Here is a 20,937-nt window from a genome sequence, read left to right as displayed (position 1 = left end):
CCGTATGTGACGTCACTAAAGGAACGCCCCCTGACCGAAAAAAAAGACACATTGTAGCAGTCCTTCCATCACGTCAATGTATTTTGCTGTATTGTTTGGTCTGAAAACCCTGTGATGCACCCAAAAGCCGCCAGAAGAGGGTGTCCAAGCTCCATATAGGGAATTTATCAGCCTGTGGAAACGGAGGTGGCCACAGGAGGTCGCCATTTTGTGCCTCTTTTTCGATGAGACATTTCCCCTCAATGTTGCCTCATAATGGCAGGGAATAAATTCTTTAATCGATTGCAAACATGTATGCTTTCCTCTTCAGATCTATTTGAATCATATTCATAACTGGAGGTGTAACAAGAAAGCATATTCTTCGAATCTGAAGCCATTGTTTTGATTCTCAAGCAATGCAAGACGTCTTGGCGTGACATCACAAACTGGGGGCGGGACTTTCTGAAAATGCCCAATTCGCAGCTCAATTTTTTGCAGATTTTCGACACTTTAAGTCATTTTTATTGGTGTTTTGCATTTGACTAAAAATATCATACTGCGTGCTTTGGGTATTTTAGATGCTATAAAACGTTTTTCTGATGTCAGTTAAGAAACAAAAAAGTGACTGCGGTTGTCCTTTAAGGAGCATCTGGATCGAGGTTTCATATCGCTCAAGAGAGATGACACAAAAATATACAAAGGGCTATATTCTTTATCCTCTGTGAGGATGGACTACCTGGTAATACTAGTTCGCAATTGTATCTATCCATATGTCTGAATTATATTGCTGCCTGGTGGCCAATGCTGGTACATCAGAAGGAGCAGTACAATATTGATTGAACTACAGCAACATAAAATAATAAAATACAAATAACATATCTTCTTCTTTTCCTTTCGGCTTTTCCTTTCATGGGGTCGCCACAGCGAATCAACGTCCTCCATCTTCAGAGGTTCAATTCGCATGTTTGTATTGACCAAGCTTTTACGTCAGATGCCCTTCCTGACACAACCCTCGGTATTTATCCGGGCTCGGGACATACAATACAATAAAATACAGTAAAACAAAATAAAATAAAATACAATGAAATGAAATAAAATAAAAAAATACAAATAACATAAAATACAATAAAATAAAATATAAAATACTAATAAAATAAAATAAATAAAACAAAATAGCAACATAAAATATAATAAAATAAAACATACAAATAACATAATTCACAATACAGTACAATAAAATAAAATAAAAAAAGAAAGTAACAAAATAAAATCAAATACAAAAATACAAATAACATAAAATAAAATGAAATACAATAAAAAAAAATACAAATTACATGAAATACAATACATAAAAATAAAATAAAATAAACAAAATAACAAAATAAAATATAATAAAATAAAATACAGTTAACAAAATATAATACAAAACAATAAAACAAAACAATAAAATATATTAAAACAATAACAGAAACTAAAAACAAAAACAAAAAAAACAAAAAAAATCCTTCAAAATGGGGAAAGGTGAGCACGGTATAGAATGAATTGATCTCAAGAACGTTATCAACGTAAAGTACTGACCGGGTAGTATCGGTTGAGGAAGCTGCAGCCGCACTGCGCGTACGGCACGCAGCCGCCCTCACTCATGACGAAGCCTGGGGCGCACTGGCAGCCTTCTACGCAGGAGGTGACGTCGCACTCGGACGGTGCCGCCAGGTCGGCGCAGGAAGCCGGGCACGGAGACATGCATGCCGTGTACGTGCTGTTGCCGCCACACGACAGCACTGACACACACACGTGAAAAATTTGAGGATAAAAGCAATAGTAATATTACCACTCTGTTGTTGTTAGTTTCTAGATCCACTACATCTGTTGAAACAATACAAATGTGGCAATGATAATAATAATAATAATAATAATAATAATAATAATAATAATAATTTTGGTGCGACAACTACTAAAGATGATCTGAAGCTTCTCACCACAGCCCAGCTGTTCTCTCCAAGGCCCCAGCGTGACTCCGGCACCTTGGCAGGCGGCGGCGTAGGCCTCGTAGCTGGCACAGAGCAGCTCTTTGCTGCCCTGCTCGGCGCACAAGTCGAAAACGCAATCGCTGGGAGAGGGAAGGAGAAGCAACAAATACACAACGTGACTTCAAGTTTTTAAAAACTCAATTTGAGGGAGCAGATAGCAGAATAGATTACAAGTGATGTTGGGGTCAGGGATGAGCAAGTACCGATACCAGGTATCAGTATCGAGCTGATACCAGCTTTATTTGAAATCATTCACTGCCATTCACAAATGTAGTCAGCAATTGAAAATATGACATAGAGTGCCATTCCAGAATTTGTTCGTATGTTGTTTTTTCATGCTTGGGTGCCGATAAAACGCTGGCCATTGGCCAGAGCTCATGGCTATGATTTTTCCTTCCACAAGGGGGCAGCATCTTTTCCGTGTTAGCGCTTTGTTACAGCTTCAGCAGTTGTTAAAGCCTATTTATGCCTTTACGTAAAACTATGCATTGCATTGTACTTTGGACAGCCGCCCTCATTTCAAGCTCATATAATGCCAGACCCATATAATTTAGGAATTCACTCTTTTTTTCTGATGAAAGAAAAGAGTCCAATGTTTCTAACGCTGCATTGAATGTTTATGTAGTCCTAAAACTCAGTATTCTGTGGGTCCTGGAATTCGAGTGAGAATGACAAAAAGCCTGGCACTGGAATGGTCTCGTTATATCGATATCGGTTATATCGATAGTACTGCTTATTACGATACTATTTCTATGAACGCAAGGTGAAAATTTACATGCCGCAGGATCGGATATATCGATAGTCCGGTTATATCGATATTTTTTCAGACTCCCGAAAATATCGATATAACGAGACTTTACTGTATTTGCACATCGTCTGGCAGTGAATGAGTTAAGGTACTGAACCATGTCAAGAAAAAAAGCAACACATAAAAGAAAGTATGGGATTGAATAACTGCATGCTCCCCTCCAAAAAAATCATGTTGAATGCTGAAGTTATGCTGTTACCAACATTATATGATTTTTGTTATATCAGTCAGAAAAAGAAGCGGTATCAAACAAAACAACATCGTTCTAGTTAGAATCATGTTGATATCATGATGGAATCACATTGGATTGATTGATTGAGTTGGTTGTGGACTCACTCGAGGTAGGTGGCTGGCGGCAGGACGGCGTGGCAGGAGGCGAAAAGCCCAGCGGCATCCGTCAGCGCGCCGCATACGGCGGGATCATTGTAGTCGGCCAGTTGGTCCTCGGAGCAGTCGGTCGTCTCAAATCCCGAATCCGGATCTGTGTCCACTTCTCGCCTAAACACCATCGACGATTTTTCGTTATCGTGACCCAACAAGCCATTCTTTCTCTCGTAAAATGGCCTTTTTTTTCGTGTGAATGTACCTGTGAACGTGGATGTGGCTGGGCACTAGCGAAGCGCCGTCGTTAGCGCGCAATTGTCGGTCGCTGACCCTCCAGCTTTCTCCAAAAGCGTTCAGGTCCCTGATAACCGTCCCGTCTGGCGTCATGTAGTCATTGGTGCGGATGCCGTCGTAGTTTCCGCAAAGGCCCCTGACGGCGTTGTTGTATGTGCTCGGCAGGATGATTTCTGGAAAGGTGGAAATGTGAGGAGAAACAAAAAATGGGTGACAGCGGTTGCAGGGGGTTATCGAGCTTCGCCTTTACCTCCATGACTTCTACCATCGAAGTTCACGGTGAGTCCGAAGTCGGTGGTGAGCTGAACCTGCCTGGAGTTCATGGTGATGAGTAAACCTTCCACTGGACTCAGAGGGGGCGAAACACTCTCCCAGTTCACCTACGGCACAGACAAAAACAGCCACTTTAAAAACGTATCCAGGAACCCAAACATTTTTTCTCTCATAAAATTTGAGTGATTTCGCAAGCAAAATGTTCACACACCCCTTGCCATTAACTCATTCACTGCCATTCGGGAATTGAACAGCATGACGTGGAGCGCCATTCCCGAATTTGTTCGGGTTTTGGTTTTTCTTTCTGCAGTCAGACCTCTGGCAATGATTTTCCCTCCCACTAGGGCGCAACATTTGCCTTTTGTACAGCAGCCCCCATTTCTAGCTCAGATAACTCCAGACCCATATAACTTAGGAATGAACTCTTTTTTTCTGATGAAATACGAGAGTCTAAGGCAGGGGTGTCAAAGTCATTTTTTGCCGCGGGCCACATTGTAGTTACGGTTTCCTCTCGAGGGCCGTTAGAAATTTGGGGAACCCCTTAGAATGTTTACATCCCTTCAAATATTACATATAGAGCACACAGCAAATTAATGAATAACTCGTTTTCAAATCTGAAGTCAAGAATAATGACTTTTATTGTGGTTGACATCCAAAAATATGACATTTTGGCTCAGATTTTAGCAATCATCATGGAATTTAACAAGTTTGATTTGCTTTCGCGGGCCGAAAAAAATGATGTGGTGGGCCAGATCTGGCCCGCGGGCCTTGACTTTGACACCTGTGGTCTAAGGTTTCTCATGCTGCATTGAATGTTTATGTAGCCCTAAAACTCGATAGTATTCTGTGGAATAAAACACAGAACGGTTCACTGAAATGTATCTAAATTAATTGCGGTCATATGTAAACAACATCTGCCATGGTTGCCCTCCCCCACCTACAGTTTTAACACACATAATCTGGACCCCTTTGTAAAATGGTTGGACCCCCCTGTCCTAGTTTTTGCTCTTTCTTTTATCTCACTTGGCTATTCTGTCCATCTCGTAATGACACTAACTTACCCAAATGAGAAATCACACTTCTGACTTTACTGTAGCGCCTAGTTAGCATCGAGCATCTTGTTCGACGTAAAACAGCATACCAGGACTTGCTTCCTTTGTATGAAGCGCACGTTGACACCATAGACGTCGATGAAAAGCTGGTCCAGGAAGGAGACTCTCTTGTTTCCTCCTCGTCGGATGTTCTTGCCCCTGACCGTGAGGGCGGGCAGCGAGCTTTGCGACGACTGGTAGTCTGCCGTCAGGACGTACGTGTAAGGGCCCTGGAAATGGTGCGTGAAACCGTCGAAGGTTCGATAGTGAGGATCTCCAGACACGGTGCATTTGTTGAATTCTATAAAAAGAAGAGAAAAGACAAAAAAATAAAAGATGATATCAATTATTTGTACTTTGAAAATGAACAACGGCTTCTTTTCAGTCTTACATTTATGCCAAAAAAATAGCAAGTTCATATTAAACTTGTGATTTATGAATTTTAGTCAATTTTATTAACTTTATATTTCTATATTTCATATGATATGATATGATATATGATATATGATATGATATGATATGATATATGATATATGATATGATATGATATGATATATTATATTATATTATATTATATTATATTATATTATATTATATTATATTATATTATATTATATTATCTCATCTCACCTAATCTCATTTTCCGTACCGCTTATTCTTCATTAGGGTCGCGGGGGTTGCTGGAGCCTATCTCAGCTGTCTTCGGACACGAGGCGGGGGACACCCTGAATTGGTTGCCAGCCAATCGCAGGGCACACAAAGACATACAACAGTCACTCACACACTCACACCTAGGGACAATTTGGAGTGGCCAATCTGCCTGCCATGCATGTTTTTGGAGTGTGGGAGGAAACCGGAGGACCCAGAGAAAACCAACGCGGGCCTTATATTATATTATAATTTATTTTACTATATGTTATATTTATACTTTTTTTTATTATTCTGACTGTCCTCCTTCTATTGCAACACTTCAATTAAGGGCAAGATCAATAAAAGGGGGGCTTTCTTTTTAGTTTTTGAAGACATGAAAATGTGGACTCACTGGCAGGTTTGCAGTTGACGTCTCCGTATTTGTCCAGGGCGCACACCGAGTTGGTTGAACAGCTGTGCTCTGTGCATGTAACCACACCGCCGAGGTTACAATGACATCTGGAAATGCATTTCGCTGTCAACCATGAGTCTCCCACCTAAGAAAAAAGATTTTTTTTAAATGGATGAACTCAAAATCTAAAGACAAAAAAGTTTGATAAAATGCTAAATGGGGAATTCAACTACATGTCTGCATTTCACAGCAAAATAAATTTACAGAACGGATGTCCCTTGTAGTGATATGTTAGGATATCAGTAAAACAACTGCAAAATGTTATGGTGCACAAAACACGTCAAATTTCTATTTTAAAGATGGTACAAACTAAATTTGTGTTAGATTAAATAGGATGAGCATTTATTTGTCTCCCATTGGAAAAATGCACATTTCACAGCAGCAAAAAAAATACAGGAGCTGCTGTAAAGGCAGTCAGTCTCACGGCGCCATCTTGAAGTCAAAGAGAAAAAAAAACTACATCACAAATAATGTGCTGAAAAGGTTTCTTCAGCCGTCATCTGTACTTCTTTGAAGGTGTTGGACGTTTCGCCTCTTATCCAAGAGCTTCGTCAGCAAACTAAAGTCTTACCGGTAGTTTCGGCCCTATATATATATCCCTCTTTACTATATATATATATATATATATATATATATATATATATATATATATATATATATATATATATATATATATATATATATATATATATATATATATATATATATATATGTCTTTGTGTTGTCATGTTATTTGTTATTTAGTTTTGATCTTTTGACTTCAAGACGGCGCCGCGAGAGTGGCTGTCTTTCCAGCAGTTCCTGTATTTTGCTTTTCTACTTTCATTTCTTTCATAACTTTGCGGCTGTGAAATGTAAATTTCTCCACTGCGAGACTACTAAAGGCAAATCCAATCCAATCCAATCCAATCCAATCCAAAACTACCAGTAAGACTTTAGTTCGCTGAAGAAGCATCTTGGATAAGAAGCGAAACGTCCGACACCTTCAAAGAAGTACAGATGACGGCTGAAGAAACCTTTTCATCGATGGACCACTCACAGACGCAAACACGAAGCTGTCGCATCCATCGACGAAAAGAAATTGTCTCATATCTCCTGTCCCACGTAAATCTGCTTCAATTCCAAGCTGCGCCAGTTCCACATACCCATCTGCGCTGATGCTCCTTTGTTGTTTGATAACAACTGGCATTTACACTGTTTATCTAATGCAAATTTGCGGTGTCGTCCACCTGACTGCGGCGTTTGCAGACTTACATCATGGTACTCGCCGTCGGAATCCAGGCAGCCGCATTTTTCCAGAGGTACACATTTGCCGTCGCTGAGGACAAAACCGGCGTTGCACTGGCAACCCTCCACACAACTGGTGGGTGGCATGTGGCACCGGATTGGGAACAGGTCCGAACAGGTAGGGGGACAGGGGGCTGTGCAGTCCGAATATTGGCTGTTCGGGGGACACGGCAACGCTACAATAAAAAAAGAGCGTTTTATTTTAATTAAAATAAAGCCATCTTGTAACTAGTTTTGTTTCTGGTCATGTCGCAATTTCCTTCCTGTCAAATGACAACTTTTCCAGCACAATTTACAAAAGTATTCTTACGGCAGAAGGTTCGGTTTCTCCAGCTGATGGTGACCCCGGCGCTGCCGCAGGCCTGAGCATACGCCTCTACGTTGTCGCATAGTGTGGCCTGCATCCCGTCGTATTCGCACATGTCGTACACGCAGTTCCTCGTGAAGGCTTCGGGGGGTACCAGAGCATGGCAGGCTCGGAAATTGTCAGACAGAAGTACTCCCGCGCACTGGGACTCAAACGCAGCCTCTTCCTCCTGCGTGCAGTTGGGATGAACGTCTGGCCGCTTATCTGGCTGACAGCTATGTCCAAAAATAGATTTTTTTAATACAAAAACATAATCATATCAATTAAAAAAAACACTTCATTTTGATCAAATAGCTTGTTATAATGTTTTAATATTTTTCTTTCATATTTATGTGTTCATATGTTATTTCATATTAAATGTATGCTGTTAATAACCAACTATTTATTACGTTGTAATATTGTATTTCATAATTAAAAAAAATCTTTATATTTTTTATATCATATTTAATTTCTGCTGTTAATAAATAACCATTTATTACCCAGTATGTTTTTATATTTTATTTCATATTTACAATGTTTTAATATTTTGTCATATTTAATTTATGCTGTTAATAAGTATCCATTTATTATTTTGTAATATTTTATTACATATGTATAATTTTTTGAGATTTTATAAAAATAATACATTTAAAAATAAGTTGTAAGATTATTTTGATTGAATTATACACATTTTCTTTCATATTCATAATATTGTAATATTTTATGTCATATTTAATTTATGCTGTTAATAAGTACCCATGTATTGTGTTAATATTTTATTTCATATTTATACTTGTGTTTTAATATTCTATTTAATATTTATAATATTGTAATATTTTATGTCATAGTTAATCAATGCTATTAATAAATAACCATTTATTACATTGTAATACAGTAAAGTCTCGTTATATCGATATCGGATATATCGATAGTCCCGGTTATATCGATACTATTTCTATGCATGCACGGAGAAAATTACATGCAAACAGGGTCGGATATATTGATAGTCCCGGTTATATCGATATTTTTTCGGACTCTCTTGAATATCGATATAACGAGACTTTACTGTATGTTATAAATAGAATATATTAAAAGATAAGTTGTAAGATTGTTTTGATTTAATTATACTGAAAAAATATTTTATTTCACATTTATAATGTTGTAATATTTCATGACATATTTAAATCATGCTATTAATAAGTAACCATTTATTATTTTAATATTGTAGTTAATATTTATCATGTTTTAATATTTTATAAAACGAATATATTAAGAAAATAATTTTAAATATAGTTTTGTTTTAATTATATATATTTTTAATTCAATCATTTCTAACAATCCAAGTATTCTCTATAAAATGTATAAGAAAAAAAAAAAACGTATGAGTCACATTAAATGATTCAACAATTTCTTTTGTTGGAAGAATTTAGTCCCATTCAAGTAAGCTATTTTGATTTAATAAAATGAGTTTAAAATGTCCATTAATATTTAAAATGTGAATACAAAACATTTTTTTTAATTCTTTCGAATACATTTTAAAAATGTAAAAGATAGTTGCATTAAAAAAAGAAAATAATCAGATTTCTTCACCGTTTACCACCAAAGTTCCTTCAAAAAAATTCACACAAGAAATGACAATTCAAAAAGAGAAAAATAATCTTTGTTTTAATGCAACTATCAACCTGTAGATATAAATCAAGAATTTGAGGGGGGGGGGTTGCAATGTGTACATAAAAGAGTTCATTTAGATCAGGGGTGTCAAAGTCAATTTTTGCCACGGGCCATATTGTAGTCCCAGTTTTCTCTCAAGGGTCGTTATGAATTTGGGGAAGCCATTTGAATGGTTCATCCCCGCTACATATTACATCTCGAACGCAAAACAAATTCATGAATAACTAGTTTTCAAATCTGAAGTAAAAAACAATAGCTGGTTTTGTGGCTTACAATTTGACATTTTGGTCAGAGTTTAGCAAGCATTATGAAATTTAACAAGTTCGATTTGCTTTTGCGGGCCGAATAAAATGATGTGGTGGGCCAGATTTGGTCCCCCGGGCCTTGACTTTGACACCTGTGATTTGGATGATGTACAGGTATTTTCTGACCCGCGATCGCTGTCACCATCCGACTTCCAGCTATTGCCCAATTGGATGACGTCCTTGGCGGGTTGCTTGTCGGGCTTCAGGTTGTCATCAGACATGTTGTGGTTGTAATTGCCGCACATGCCGCATAACTGAAAAAAAAAACAAAGCAGATGACAAATACTGTATTTTCTGGTGCATAAGGCGCACCCAAAAGCCTTGATTTTCTTCCCAAAATGACCCTGCGCCTTATACACAGGTACGCCTTATATGTGAAGTCATATTGAGCCACAGCAGGTCTCGCAACTACTGTCAGCAGCCATCGACTCGTGAGTAGAAGAAGTCGTGAGTAACCCCAGCCGCTACTGTAGTGCCTTATAATGTGGTGTACCTTATATTTGGAAAACATTTACATATTTATATATTAGATTTGGAAAATTGTTTTCATTCATTGAAGAAGCGCCTTATAGTCCGGCGCATATGGAAAACGTTTGAAAATACACCATTCGGTGGGTGTGCGCCTTATACTCCGGTGCGGCTTATACACCAGAAAATCCAGTACTCATCATTCGTCATACTCAAAATACACCTGAGAAGAATATGATCCGAGAGGGTCAACATTTTCATCAAAGGTGCCACATTATTCAAGTAAAAATTGGAACGTTTTGTCTTGTATTCTCAGAAATGTTATTTCCGTGAAATGTTAAGATTTTTAGAATTTTATTGTAGTTACATTATTCAAAAACATCCGCCTAAAAGGACCTACATTTTCCAATGGGTGGGCGAAACTTACCTTATTGAAGTATTGGCCGGGTACGGTGATCTCCAGATGATGAACGCCATCGAATTTGACTTGCAAACCAAAGCTGGTGTCCAGGAGATTGTATGCGCCACTGCTGATCACTTTTGTTCCCTCCGTGTCCACAAAAATCGGCGTTCGTACCCGTCGACCGTTGAGCTGTCGGAGTGGAACTCGTTTGAAACGTGAAGGTTAAAGACTAGCCAGTTAACATGTCCTTACCAGAACTCTGCGGCCCTTCTGAAGCTCAATCTGGGTGTCGTGAGGCAGATAAACCCGAACGGAACGGATGTAGGAAGCCTCGGGTTGGCCACGCTCTTCGTTTTTAGCCACGATCCGGAACGGCGTCACCATACTGGCGTTACACACCTGAGGGACGGATGCAAAGAGCCACCATCACTGGGGGCCCGGCATCTATTTTGAGAGGAGAGTAACGGAAGTCCTACCTCAACGAGAGTATAAGTGCAAGTGCCCATGAAGGTGTGCATCAGGCCATCAAAGGTGTAGTAGTGGGGGTCTCCGGCCACGTGGCACACTCCCTTCCCTGAGAAAGTCCATCAATCAATAAATAAACAAATAAACAATCAAATAAAAAAATATAATAATATACATTAATAAATAAATGAATACAAATAAATAAATACAAGAATAAATACATTTAAAAATAAATAAATGAATAAATAAGTACATTGATAAATAATCAAATAGATACATAAATAAATAGATAGATAAATAAATACATGAATAAAAGATAACAAAATAAAAGAGAGAAATGAATAAATAAATAAATATGCAGATGGATAAGTAAAATAAGAAATAAACAACCACATGATAGATAAATAAATAAATAAATAAATAAATACATGAAGACATAAATAAATATGTAGATGAGCAAATAAATAGATAATTAATTAATTAAATAGATAAATACAAGATTAATAAATAAAAGATAAGTAAATAAAAGATAAATAAATACATATACAGATGGGTAAATACATAAATAAACAAATAAATATACGTCATCAATTCAAAATGTCCTTTTGCGTCATTTTAGTGCCATTTTTCATGTAAACATTTATTCTTTAACCTTATCAGAAACTTCTTCAACATAATTTTGCAACAGTTCCCTTAAAAGTTCTTGATTTTTTTTTCAAGATGACCTAATTGCAGTAAAAGTATAGTATTTTCCTGTAATATTTAGAACTTCATTCTTTTGAAACTCTGATTTTTTTCCCAAATGCATTTCTATCATATCTTCAAATTATATTTCTATAAAAACAGCTTTCGTGTTAAATTATTGTTTGTATTAATACAGCATTCAGCAACTTCATTGACAATAGCAAGAAAAAGAATACTATGTCAATATTTTTGTTGAGCTATAGTTTCAATTTATTCACTATTCTAGGACTTTTTCTTTACCCCTCATAACGCTGCAATGATTTTCATGGGAATGAGGACTTTATTTTTATAACTTTATGATTTTAGTTGGATCAAATTTCAGATATACAGTAAAGTCTCGTTACAGCGATATTCTAGGGAGTCGGAAAAAATATCGAAATATCCGATCCTGCGGCATGTAAATTTTCTCCTTGCGTTCATAGAAATAGTATCGGAATAAGCAGTACTATCGATATAACCGATATCGATATAACGAGACTTTACTGTATTATAATGGGACAAATTTCAACTAGAATCACATTAAAAGGTAAGTGGACATTACCCGTCGAATGGCAGTCCAGCACTCCCTCCAGCACTTTGCACTCCTGCGCGGGGCTGCAGCGCCACGGCTCGCAGGTGACGTTGCGGTTGGCGTTACACTTGCAGCGCTCCGAGCAATCGGCTTCCGTGAACCAACTGCCGCCAACTGGCCTGTACTTTCCGTTCTCATCAGTGCACCCGCACTGGCTGAGTGGCACGCATTTGTCCCCGCTCAAAATGAGGCCAGGGTTACATACGCATCCCTCCACGCATGGATGGTCGCAGGGGCCCTCTGGGCCCGCCGGATCTTGACAGCTGGGTTGGGCGCAAGCCGAACCGCATGGGGTGTAATGACTTCCAGCGGGGCATTTAAGAGCTATGTTGGGAGAAGGCATAGATGTTACTTCCAGATAGATATTTTAAAAATGGAACTTTTCCACTTCATTTGTCTACAATTAGGAATTGTGTCACATTTCCAAAAGAATCTACGGCGATGACGATCAACTCACGGCAGAAGGTATTGTTCCTCCATGCGATGGCGACTCCCGCCGCGGCGCACATGTCGGCATAACTCTCCACCGCCTGGCATAGGGCGACAGTCTGGCCGCCCGTAGCGCACATGTCATACACGCAGTTTTCCAAATATGGTGCAGGGGGCACAACCGAGTGACACGGCTTGAAGATACCTGAGGTCGGATAGTCATGCACAATTTTGGGACATGTTATTAAACAAATAAATGAATAAATAAATAAATGATATGCATTACCGTTAGGATCGGCAATCATGCCGCAGCTTGTCTGCTTCTGAGCTTCATCCTCAATTTTGGGATCACAGTCCTCCTGGCCGCCATCGTTGGAACAACTGAACAAGTCGGAATGACATTTACAAATGTCAATATTTTACAGCAAAAAAACAAAAATCATGATTTTCCAAAATGTCTACAGAATATCACAAAAATCATTACAGTAATCCCTAGCTACTTCGCGGATCGATTATCACGGTTTTAACGCATTGCGGGTTTTTTTTTCCAGACTACCAATCATTATTCAAGTGTCTTTGCTTTCTGACATTGCATCACGAAAATATGAAATACACTTTTTGGGACATCAGCAAATCTATCAGAATCAGAAAGCCTTTAATAGTCTCACAAAGGGGACATTTGCACCATGTCAACCTCAGCAGAAACAGTAAGTGTTCAGTCAGTCAGTTTAAACGTACTCAGGCCTCAGGTCAGGAACCTGCCAGCTGTCTCCGAGTTCATTGGTAGTTAAAGCGGGCGTCTTGTCTGGTTTCAGGTTGTCATCTATGGGATTTCCATTGAAATTTCCTGTCGCACAAAATAATACAATACAATACAATACAATACAATACAATACAATACAATACAATACCAGTGTCTAAAATTCATGACAAAAAGTTACCGGACACCATGGCAGACAACTGTGAAAAGTTGCCTGCCCGGCCAAAAAGTGCCTGCCACATTTTTCACAACTTGAAACACAATAAGATGACTAATAGCAAAAAAACATTGTTGAAAAGTATTCAGGATTTTTTTATTAAGGATGTACCTACCACAAATGCTCCCTTGCTTAATTTATCGTAAACATCCCTTGCTGATGATTTTGCTCCAATTGTCGTTTGTCCATACCCTGTTCGGCATGTTGCACAATGCAATGTTTGCATTGCATCGTCTGCTACAAGCCACGTGAACTCCTCTTTCCACTATGCTTATAGTAATAATAATAATACATTTAATTTCTAAGCGCCTTTCAAAACTCTCAAGGACACTTTACAAAGCGCTTAACATGGACAATATGTAATAATATATAATAATAATAATAATATGTCAAAAAGGAATTTGATTTGGGATATTCCCAGGACATGTCTTGTCTGTGGTAATATAAAATAAAAAACATGAAAAAAATACAATACATGTGAATTTATACAGCGCTTTAACAACAGCTGAAGCTGTAACAAAACGCTTGACATGGACAGCTAAAATATACAGGAAATAAAGCAGTCACAAAGATAGAAAGCATGTTCTTACCACATAGTCCGCAAAGCTGCCTGTTGTAGGAAGAGGGCACGGTGATGTCAGCATGGTGGTTACCGTCAAATCTCACCCTCAAGTGGAAAGACGTTTCCAGGACAACAAACTTGCCACTCAAGTAAATGTTTACACCGCTGATCCAAGCAAATGGCGGCACCACCGCGATCCCATTTACCTGCAGGCCACAGGAACACTCTGACTGGCTTGAATAAAAATAGCAAAGCTGCTTTACTTCAGGGGCCTTAAGGGCCAAAATACACATGACGGCAATGTCAAGTCAAAAGTTGGAAAGCTGTCATTTTATGTCAACTCAGTCTCAATGCTAAGATAAACTTAAATTGAGAAGAAAGAGTGTTTTTGACTTTTTAACTCATTCACTGCCAGGCAGACATGCAAAAATGTGTCCACTCCAGTGCCAGGTTTTTTGTCATTGTCACTCGAATTCCAGAACCCACAGAATATTGAGTTTTTTGACTACATAAACATTCTATACAGTGTTAGAAAGTTTAGACACTCTTATTTCATCAAAAAGAAATAGTTATTTCCTAAATTATATAGGTCTGGAGTTATATGTGCTTGAAATGAGGGTGGCTGTCCAAAATACAATGCAAGACATACATATTAGTTTATATAGCAATTTAACAACAGCTGAAGCTGGAACAAAGCGGTAACATGGAAAAAATGAGAAATGTTGACCCTTTGTGGAAGAGAAAAAAACATAGCCAGAAGTCTGGCCAGTGCTTCATTGGCACCCAAGCAAGAAAAAACAAAACCCAAACTAATTCGGGAATGGCGCTCGACGTTATATGTTCATTTCCCGAATACATTTGTGAATGGCAATGAATGAGTTAAAAATATTTTAGAAAGAGTTTTGCATAATCCTCCTGAGCTAACTGAAACTAGAACAAGGATCAAGAAGACAGCACGCACCTGTACAGTTCGGCCTTTGCCGAGGATGACGGTGGCGCCATTGACTTGGACCATGACGGCCCGTACATAGGAGACCTTCTTGTTGCTGCCCCTGCGCTCATTTTGGGTGTCAACGCTGAAGTACGGCAAGCCGGAGGATGAAGCGTTGCAGGGTTTGGTCAGGGTGTACGAGCATGCTCCCATGTAATGGTGGGTGCGCTTATCAAAGGTGGTGTAGTGTGGGTCACCGGATACCGAACATATGCCATTTCCTGTTTTGTGAAAAATGACATTCAAATTCCCACAGTATATAAACTGCCCCAAAAATATGAATTTGTTTGTAACATTGCGAATAACATACCCAAAGGACGACACTGGTACTCTCCGTCATTCAGCTGGCAGGTCTCAGTGACGGCTTTGCAGCTGCTGTTGGAACAGCGGATCACGCCTCCATCTTGGCAGGTGCATTTCTGCTTGCAGCCCTTCAAGTACCAGCCGTCGCCCACCTCGTACACACAAAACCTCTCCATTACGGATGCTACGCAAGTGCCATTCGAACGCGCATTCATGTCTCTGTAGTGTGACCAAAGTCTACTACAACTAGTGTGTAGTGTTTTTTTTATTCTTTTGACTTCAAGATGGCGCAGCGAAAGTGGCTGCCTTTCCAGTAGCTCCTGTATTTTGTTTTTCTACTTATTTCTTTCCTTTCATCTTCCTTTCATAACTTTGCTGCTGTGAAATATAAATTTCTCCACTGCGAGACTATTATAGGTAAATCTGATCCAATCCAAAAGTGTTTCAAGAGTGTGTAAGAAACACTTTTAGTTGTTTATGAGTGAGGACAGTTTGAACAGTGAGAGCATTTCAGTCATTGGGGGGGGGGGGTGTTTCAGAAGCGTGCAGACTTTTAGTTGTGCACATCTGAGTGTTTTAGTGGATTGAGAGCATTTCACTAAGTTTGATCATGTTTTACTGGTGTGAGTTTTTTGTTGTTGTAATTTGTGAGCGATTCACTGAATTTACAGACTATTAGTGGCACATGTGCGTGAACGGCAATATTTTTGGGAGTGCTTTAAGTATTGCCACGCACGTAAGCACATCGTTATCAAATTCGATTATTTCAGGAACACATCTGAGTATGTAGAATCAGTAGTGTGTGTTTGTGCATGTGTTTGTGAATGTGTATGTGTGCTGCGACTTCACTTACCGGATGGTAAGAACCAGCAGTGTCAAGGCATCCGCAATCTTTGAGCGAGACGCACTTGTCATCGCTGAGGATGAAGCCCGGGTTGCAGGCGCAGCCCTCCACGCACACGTCGCCACAACCGGGTGCTCCCACCGTGCCCGTGCACGTCTCCGGACACGAGCTCGCGCACAGAGAGTATGAGCTATTGGCGGGGCAGTCCAGTGCTGTGAGATACAAGTACAAATGCGTTAGAAGCGTGATGGCAACAATCAGTAGCTGATAATGGCCTGCAAAGCCTTGTTGGCCTAAAAATATCTGAATCACAAACTAATGTGAATTAGTTTGTGATTCAGATTCACTATTTAGTGAACAAAATAGTGAATTTTGTTCATTATTTTTTATTAAATTGTCTTTCAGCTACCTTTCATTGCGTTTGCCTAGTTGTGCTGCTTCCTGATGTGCATTTTCGGATTTAAGCCTTTAACCAATCAAATTTCTGCCATAATTTGTTACCAAGATCAGAAATCTACCTGAAACTGTTGCTTTCACAAGTCATAGTTTGAGTTGACAGCCCCGAAGGGGTACGACACATTCTTGAAGGCGCTGGTCAATGTCCGATTTTTCGCAAACTATGATTGGCTAGTCACTAGAAAATCATAGTTTGCGAAAACTGCTCTTATCACTAGCCGCTAGTGACAAGAGCATACTGGCCAGGGCTAGCACACTGTATCGGTAGCAAGCTGCATGAGTCTGGATTGATTCAGACATAGCACTACTGAAGGCCTAGCGATGAAATCCATGACTCACCACTGAGTTTTAAGGGACACACATTAGATATATTTTTTTTGTTGACACAAAGATTGAATATTTTCATCATTGAATTTTGTGAGAGTGTTTCCATTTTAAATGAAAGAACAAAAACACAAAATATATTTGAAATATACAATTTGTAATTTTACCAAAGTTTCAAGCATGTTTGCAGGGTGGACTGTATATGTTTTCACTTTGGATACATTCTGAGTCCTTGCTATGGATTAAATGTTTGCTATCAAAGGGTTGGTGAGGACTTACGACAGAACTGGGGACTCCTCCACTGATGGACTTTGACTCCGGCACTGTGACAGGCCTCCGTATAAGCTTGCAGTTGGTCACACAGTACCTTCTGCTGCCCGTTGAACTGGCACATGTCGTACACGCAACTCTGGAAGAAGGGGGTGGGATTCACCACACCGACGCACTCCCTGAATGATGCGGGAGAAGTTCAGATAGGGCCAGAATTCCCCAAAAACCACGCAATGGGTGTGTTTAGTTTACTGTAAACCAAGGTGGAGCATGGAGAACAATAATGCCAATCTCATTCGAGAGATTTGCTTATGGTGTGTCATAATCTTTATAAGTGGATGCTGATAACAAGCTTTGAACTACAGAAACCGCCCGCCGCCGCCGCTCCAAAAAAGTCACCGCAACACTTAAACTCAAAAAGAAAGTATGAAATAAATGACTAGGATCTACAAACGGAACAACAATGACAACTTTACAAGTTACGCGACTCACCGGAAGGGTCCAGCAGTGTCGTTGAGTTTTCCACATTTCTCTGGTTTGACGACTTCAGCCTCAAGCTTGGGATCACATTCTCGGTCAGGCTTGGTGCCTGGGGAACACCTGAGTAACCAAATGAGTGCAGGATTAAATACATCAGCAGCCTATATTGTAATTTTATATATTTTTATAAAAGTCACTGTCATAATGATCGGCGAAAGAGGTTCTTAAAAAAATGCGCTATGGATATGTATGTAATTGTATAATAAATAAAAAAAGATAAAGGATAATGTTATAAACTAACATAGGAATCATAGTAGTCGGAGGACAAAAATATAGTAATCCCTTGCTACTTCACGGTTTGATTATCGGGTCCCCTGATGCATTGCATTTTTTTTCCAGGAAAAAAAAGCAAGGGGCCCAAGTCTACAGGATGAGACGTACATGGTGTGTGTGTGTGTGTGTGTGTGTGTGTGTGTGTGTGTGTGTGTGTGTGTGTGTGAGAGAGAGAGAGAGAGAGAGAGAGAGAGAGAGAGAGAGAGAGAGAGAGAGAGAGAGAGAGAGAGAGAGAGTGGTATGTTAAAAAACAAACCCTACTTCATGGATTTTTGTCGCGGGTGGTCCTGGTCCCCATTTACCGTGAAAAACAAGAAATTACTGTACTGTATTCTGAGAAAAGTCATAAAACCTGAAAATCGTCATAATGATGGGAATAACCGGTTAATGTGATACAATAATAAAAGTATGAGAAGGTGAGTCGGACGAAAACAAAGTTGTAATCCAACAATAAAACTGTAATATCGCATAATAACATCATAACGTTGCAGTACTCAAGTCCTGTCAGTCGAGATTACAATCAGATGAAATACTGATAAATAAAGTCGTGATGTTATCAGAATAAAGTGAGACGTATAATAGCAGAAGAAAAGTTGAATAAATACCTCAAAAAAGTCATGTAAACAATTAATGTTTTAATGTTACCAGGGAAATAGAAATGTGATGGACATGCCAAAATATGTTTGATTCGTTTTAATTGTACTCATGAATAAAGAAAGACGATGATCGGTCATCATATTTCCAAAACTTACGAGTCATCCTCGTCTTCTTCCGTCTGCCAGCTGTTGCAGAAGTCGTTGACGTTGACAACCTGAACGCCATCTGGCTTGGTGAAGTCATTGTCCGGGTTCCCGTCCAAGTCGCCGCACAGACCGCACATCTGGTCGTGGTAGGAGCTGCACAATAAACAAATTAATTTATTTATTTTAAAAATCTGGATTAAGAGACATCTGTGCGTTCAGACGGGTACAGATGGCCAAGAGTAAACATGCGCAATAATTTTGAGTGATAAATCATAATCAATATTATGTAAATGGATTACCAAAACAAACAAATAAACCCTTTTGAGTCTTTCCCAGGTGAAAATCCCACTAACCAACCTTGGTACGGCGATCTGAGCAAAGTGGTTCCCGTCCCAACGTACTTGGAGGCCAAAGGACGTCTGCACCGTGACGTACTGGCCGGCACGACTGACCGTCACCATGGGAGATGGGGAGTGAGGGAGTGCCACACGTAGGCCGTTCACCTGTGAGGATGCAGCGGGGACCGTAGCACAGTGTTGGTACCGCACCATGCACTCAATGACATTATCGCCAGTGGGATGCATTGTCAACTTTTTGTGTGGGGTATTCACTTGGGTGCCACGGAAATCTTACTTTATATTTGGTTTACAGAAATGGTTGCTTACACAGTGATTAAAATGCAGTAGAATAATTAAATATTAAAGAGTGAATATCCAAGCAGCCCATTGGGATTTTCAAATTTCTTAGATTAGATTAGATAAAATAACATTAGATTAGATTAGATTACATTAGATTATATTAGATGACCTTTATTAGTCTGACAATGGAGAAATTCACAATTTACAAAATGGGCTGCTGATAACATCCTCAAACTTTTTACAAGGCGTTAAAAATAATTGAAACTACCTATGCGCAGGAATATGTGTTCATCAAAAGCAAAACAGCGAGTCAAAAAATACATTTATCATTAATATTGTGATAGGGTAGTAACATATTATGCAGAGTTTGGAACAATAAATTGAAACTTAAATGAGAGAATGTGATGCACAAAACAGGGTTAGATGGCGGACAGTGATTCGCTGTGGCAGCCCCTGAAGGGAAATACCGAATGGAGAAGAAGAAGAAGAAGAAGAAGAAGAAGAAGAAGAAGAAGAAGAAGAAGAAGAAGAAGAAGAAGAAGAAGAAGAAGAAGAAGAAGAAGAAGAGCGAGGCCATTAAAATATTTGAAGACAAATAGTAAGATCCTGAAAAGAACTTGAAAATGTAGAAGGAACCAGTGACGGGATGCTAGAGAAGGTGTTACGTGCTCCCTCTTACGACTACCAGTCAAGTGGCGAGCAGGAGCATTCTGGACCAGCTGGAGACGCTTCATGGAGGATTGGCTGACACCAAAGTAAAGCGCAATTATAGTTATTGAGCCGAGATGTGACGAAGGCATCAATTACTGCTTAAAGGTGCTCATGAGAACCGAGACGTTTCATTTTAGTCAGCTGCCCGAAGATCAAAGAAGATGGACTGAAAGCACTTGACGGAGATTGACCGAAGCAGAATTAGCGATGTTGCTATTGTGAAAAAATAAAGTTGGAATGGTGTGAGAGAAGAAGACGTGTAGGATTTAGTCAGGATTGGTGTCGTGGGTTCTAATGTGTTTCACTGACCAGGGTCCTCTTGGCTTTCATCAAGGTCACGGTGACTCCATCTATGGTGATGTAGACTTTTCGCAGATAGGACACTCCTGGTAGCCCTCTTTCTTCATTTTTCCCCTCCACTGAGAACCAAGGCCCTGCACCACAGGAACCACAATACCAATTATACACAAGCCTCAACATTCTTTAAATAGTGTGCTCCTCAGACAAATGACAGTGAGAATATGTAAATATTGTCCTTACCGGTGTTGTTCCTACAGGTTCTGGCCAGTGTGTAGGTACAGGTACCCATGAAACTGTAGAACCTTTTGTCAAAAGTGTTATAGTGTGGATCGCCTGAGATTATGCAGTCCTGGGACCCTAAACATTGGAGTGCAATAATTAGACAAAAGGGCTTGTTTCAAAGAAAAATGTAACC

At 39.3% G+C, this 20,937-nt stretch overlaps 1 protein-coding gene across 1 annotated transcript in view; it reads right to left on the bottom strand.

The window, feature by feature from the left end:
- zanl (zonadhesin, like) overlaps positions 1-20,937 on the bottom strand; it is a 54,382-nt gene that overhangs the window by 5,841 nt on the left and 27,604 nt on the right. Inside the window, exons 99-125 of the mRNA XM_088991259.1 lie at positions 20,763-20,879; positions 20,532-20,656; positions 19,231-19,376; positions 18,883-19,026; positions 17,810-17,917; positions 17,327-17,496; positions 16,277-16,479; positions 15,431-15,575; positions 15,091-15,341; positions 14,158-14,335; positions 13,329-13,437; positions 12,877-12,971; positions 12,619-12,795; positions 12,132-12,485; positions 10,858-10,955; positions 10,634-10,780; positions 10,406-10,570; positions 9,637-9,764; positions 7,499-7,770; positions 7,156-7,364; positions 5,842-5,986; positions 4,850-5,100; positions 3,686-3,815; positions 3,404-3,608; positions 3,154-3,315; positions 1,959-2,089; positions 1,558-1,760 (exon numbers count right to left, since the gene is read on the bottom strand). Of these exons, the coding sequence (XP_088847385.1) occupies positions 1,558-1,760; positions 1,959-2,089; positions 3,154-3,315; positions 3,404-3,608; positions 3,686-3,815; positions 4,850-5,100; positions 5,842-5,986; positions 7,156-7,364; positions 7,499-7,770; positions 9,637-9,764; positions 10,406-10,570; positions 10,634-10,780; positions 10,858-10,955; positions 12,132-12,485; positions 12,619-12,795; positions 12,877-12,971; positions 13,329-13,437; positions 14,158-14,335; positions 15,091-15,341; positions 15,431-15,575; positions 16,277-16,479; positions 17,327-17,496; positions 17,810-17,917; positions 18,883-19,026; positions 19,231-19,376; positions 20,532-20,656; positions 20,763-20,879 (4,568 nt within the window). The remainder of the gene's footprint in view (positions 1-1,557; positions 1,761-1,958; positions 2,090-3,153; positions 3,316-3,403; positions 3,609-3,685; positions 3,816-4,849; positions 5,101-5,841; positions 5,987-7,155; positions 7,365-7,498; positions 7,771-9,636; positions 9,765-10,405; positions 10,571-10,633; positions 10,781-10,857; positions 10,956-12,131; positions 12,486-12,618; positions 12,796-12,876; positions 12,972-13,328; positions 13,438-14,157; positions 14,336-15,090; positions 15,342-15,430; positions 15,576-16,276; positions 16,480-17,326; positions 17,497-17,809; positions 17,918-18,882; positions 19,027-19,230; positions 19,377-20,531; positions 20,657-20,762; positions 20,880-20,937) is intronic.

Source organism: Hippocampus bargibanti, linkage group LG02 (genome assembly GCF_051943395.1).
Source record: "Hippocampus bargibanti isolate YZ-2025 linkage group LG02, ASM5194339v1, whole genome shotgun sequence".
NCBI classification, from domain to species: Eukaryota; Metazoa; Chordata; class Actinopteri; order Syngnathiformes; family Syngnathidae; genus Hippocampus; species Hippocampus bargibanti.
Note: the sequence above shows the minus strand (reverse complement) of the source record. Positions and strands in the feature narration are given on the sequence as shown.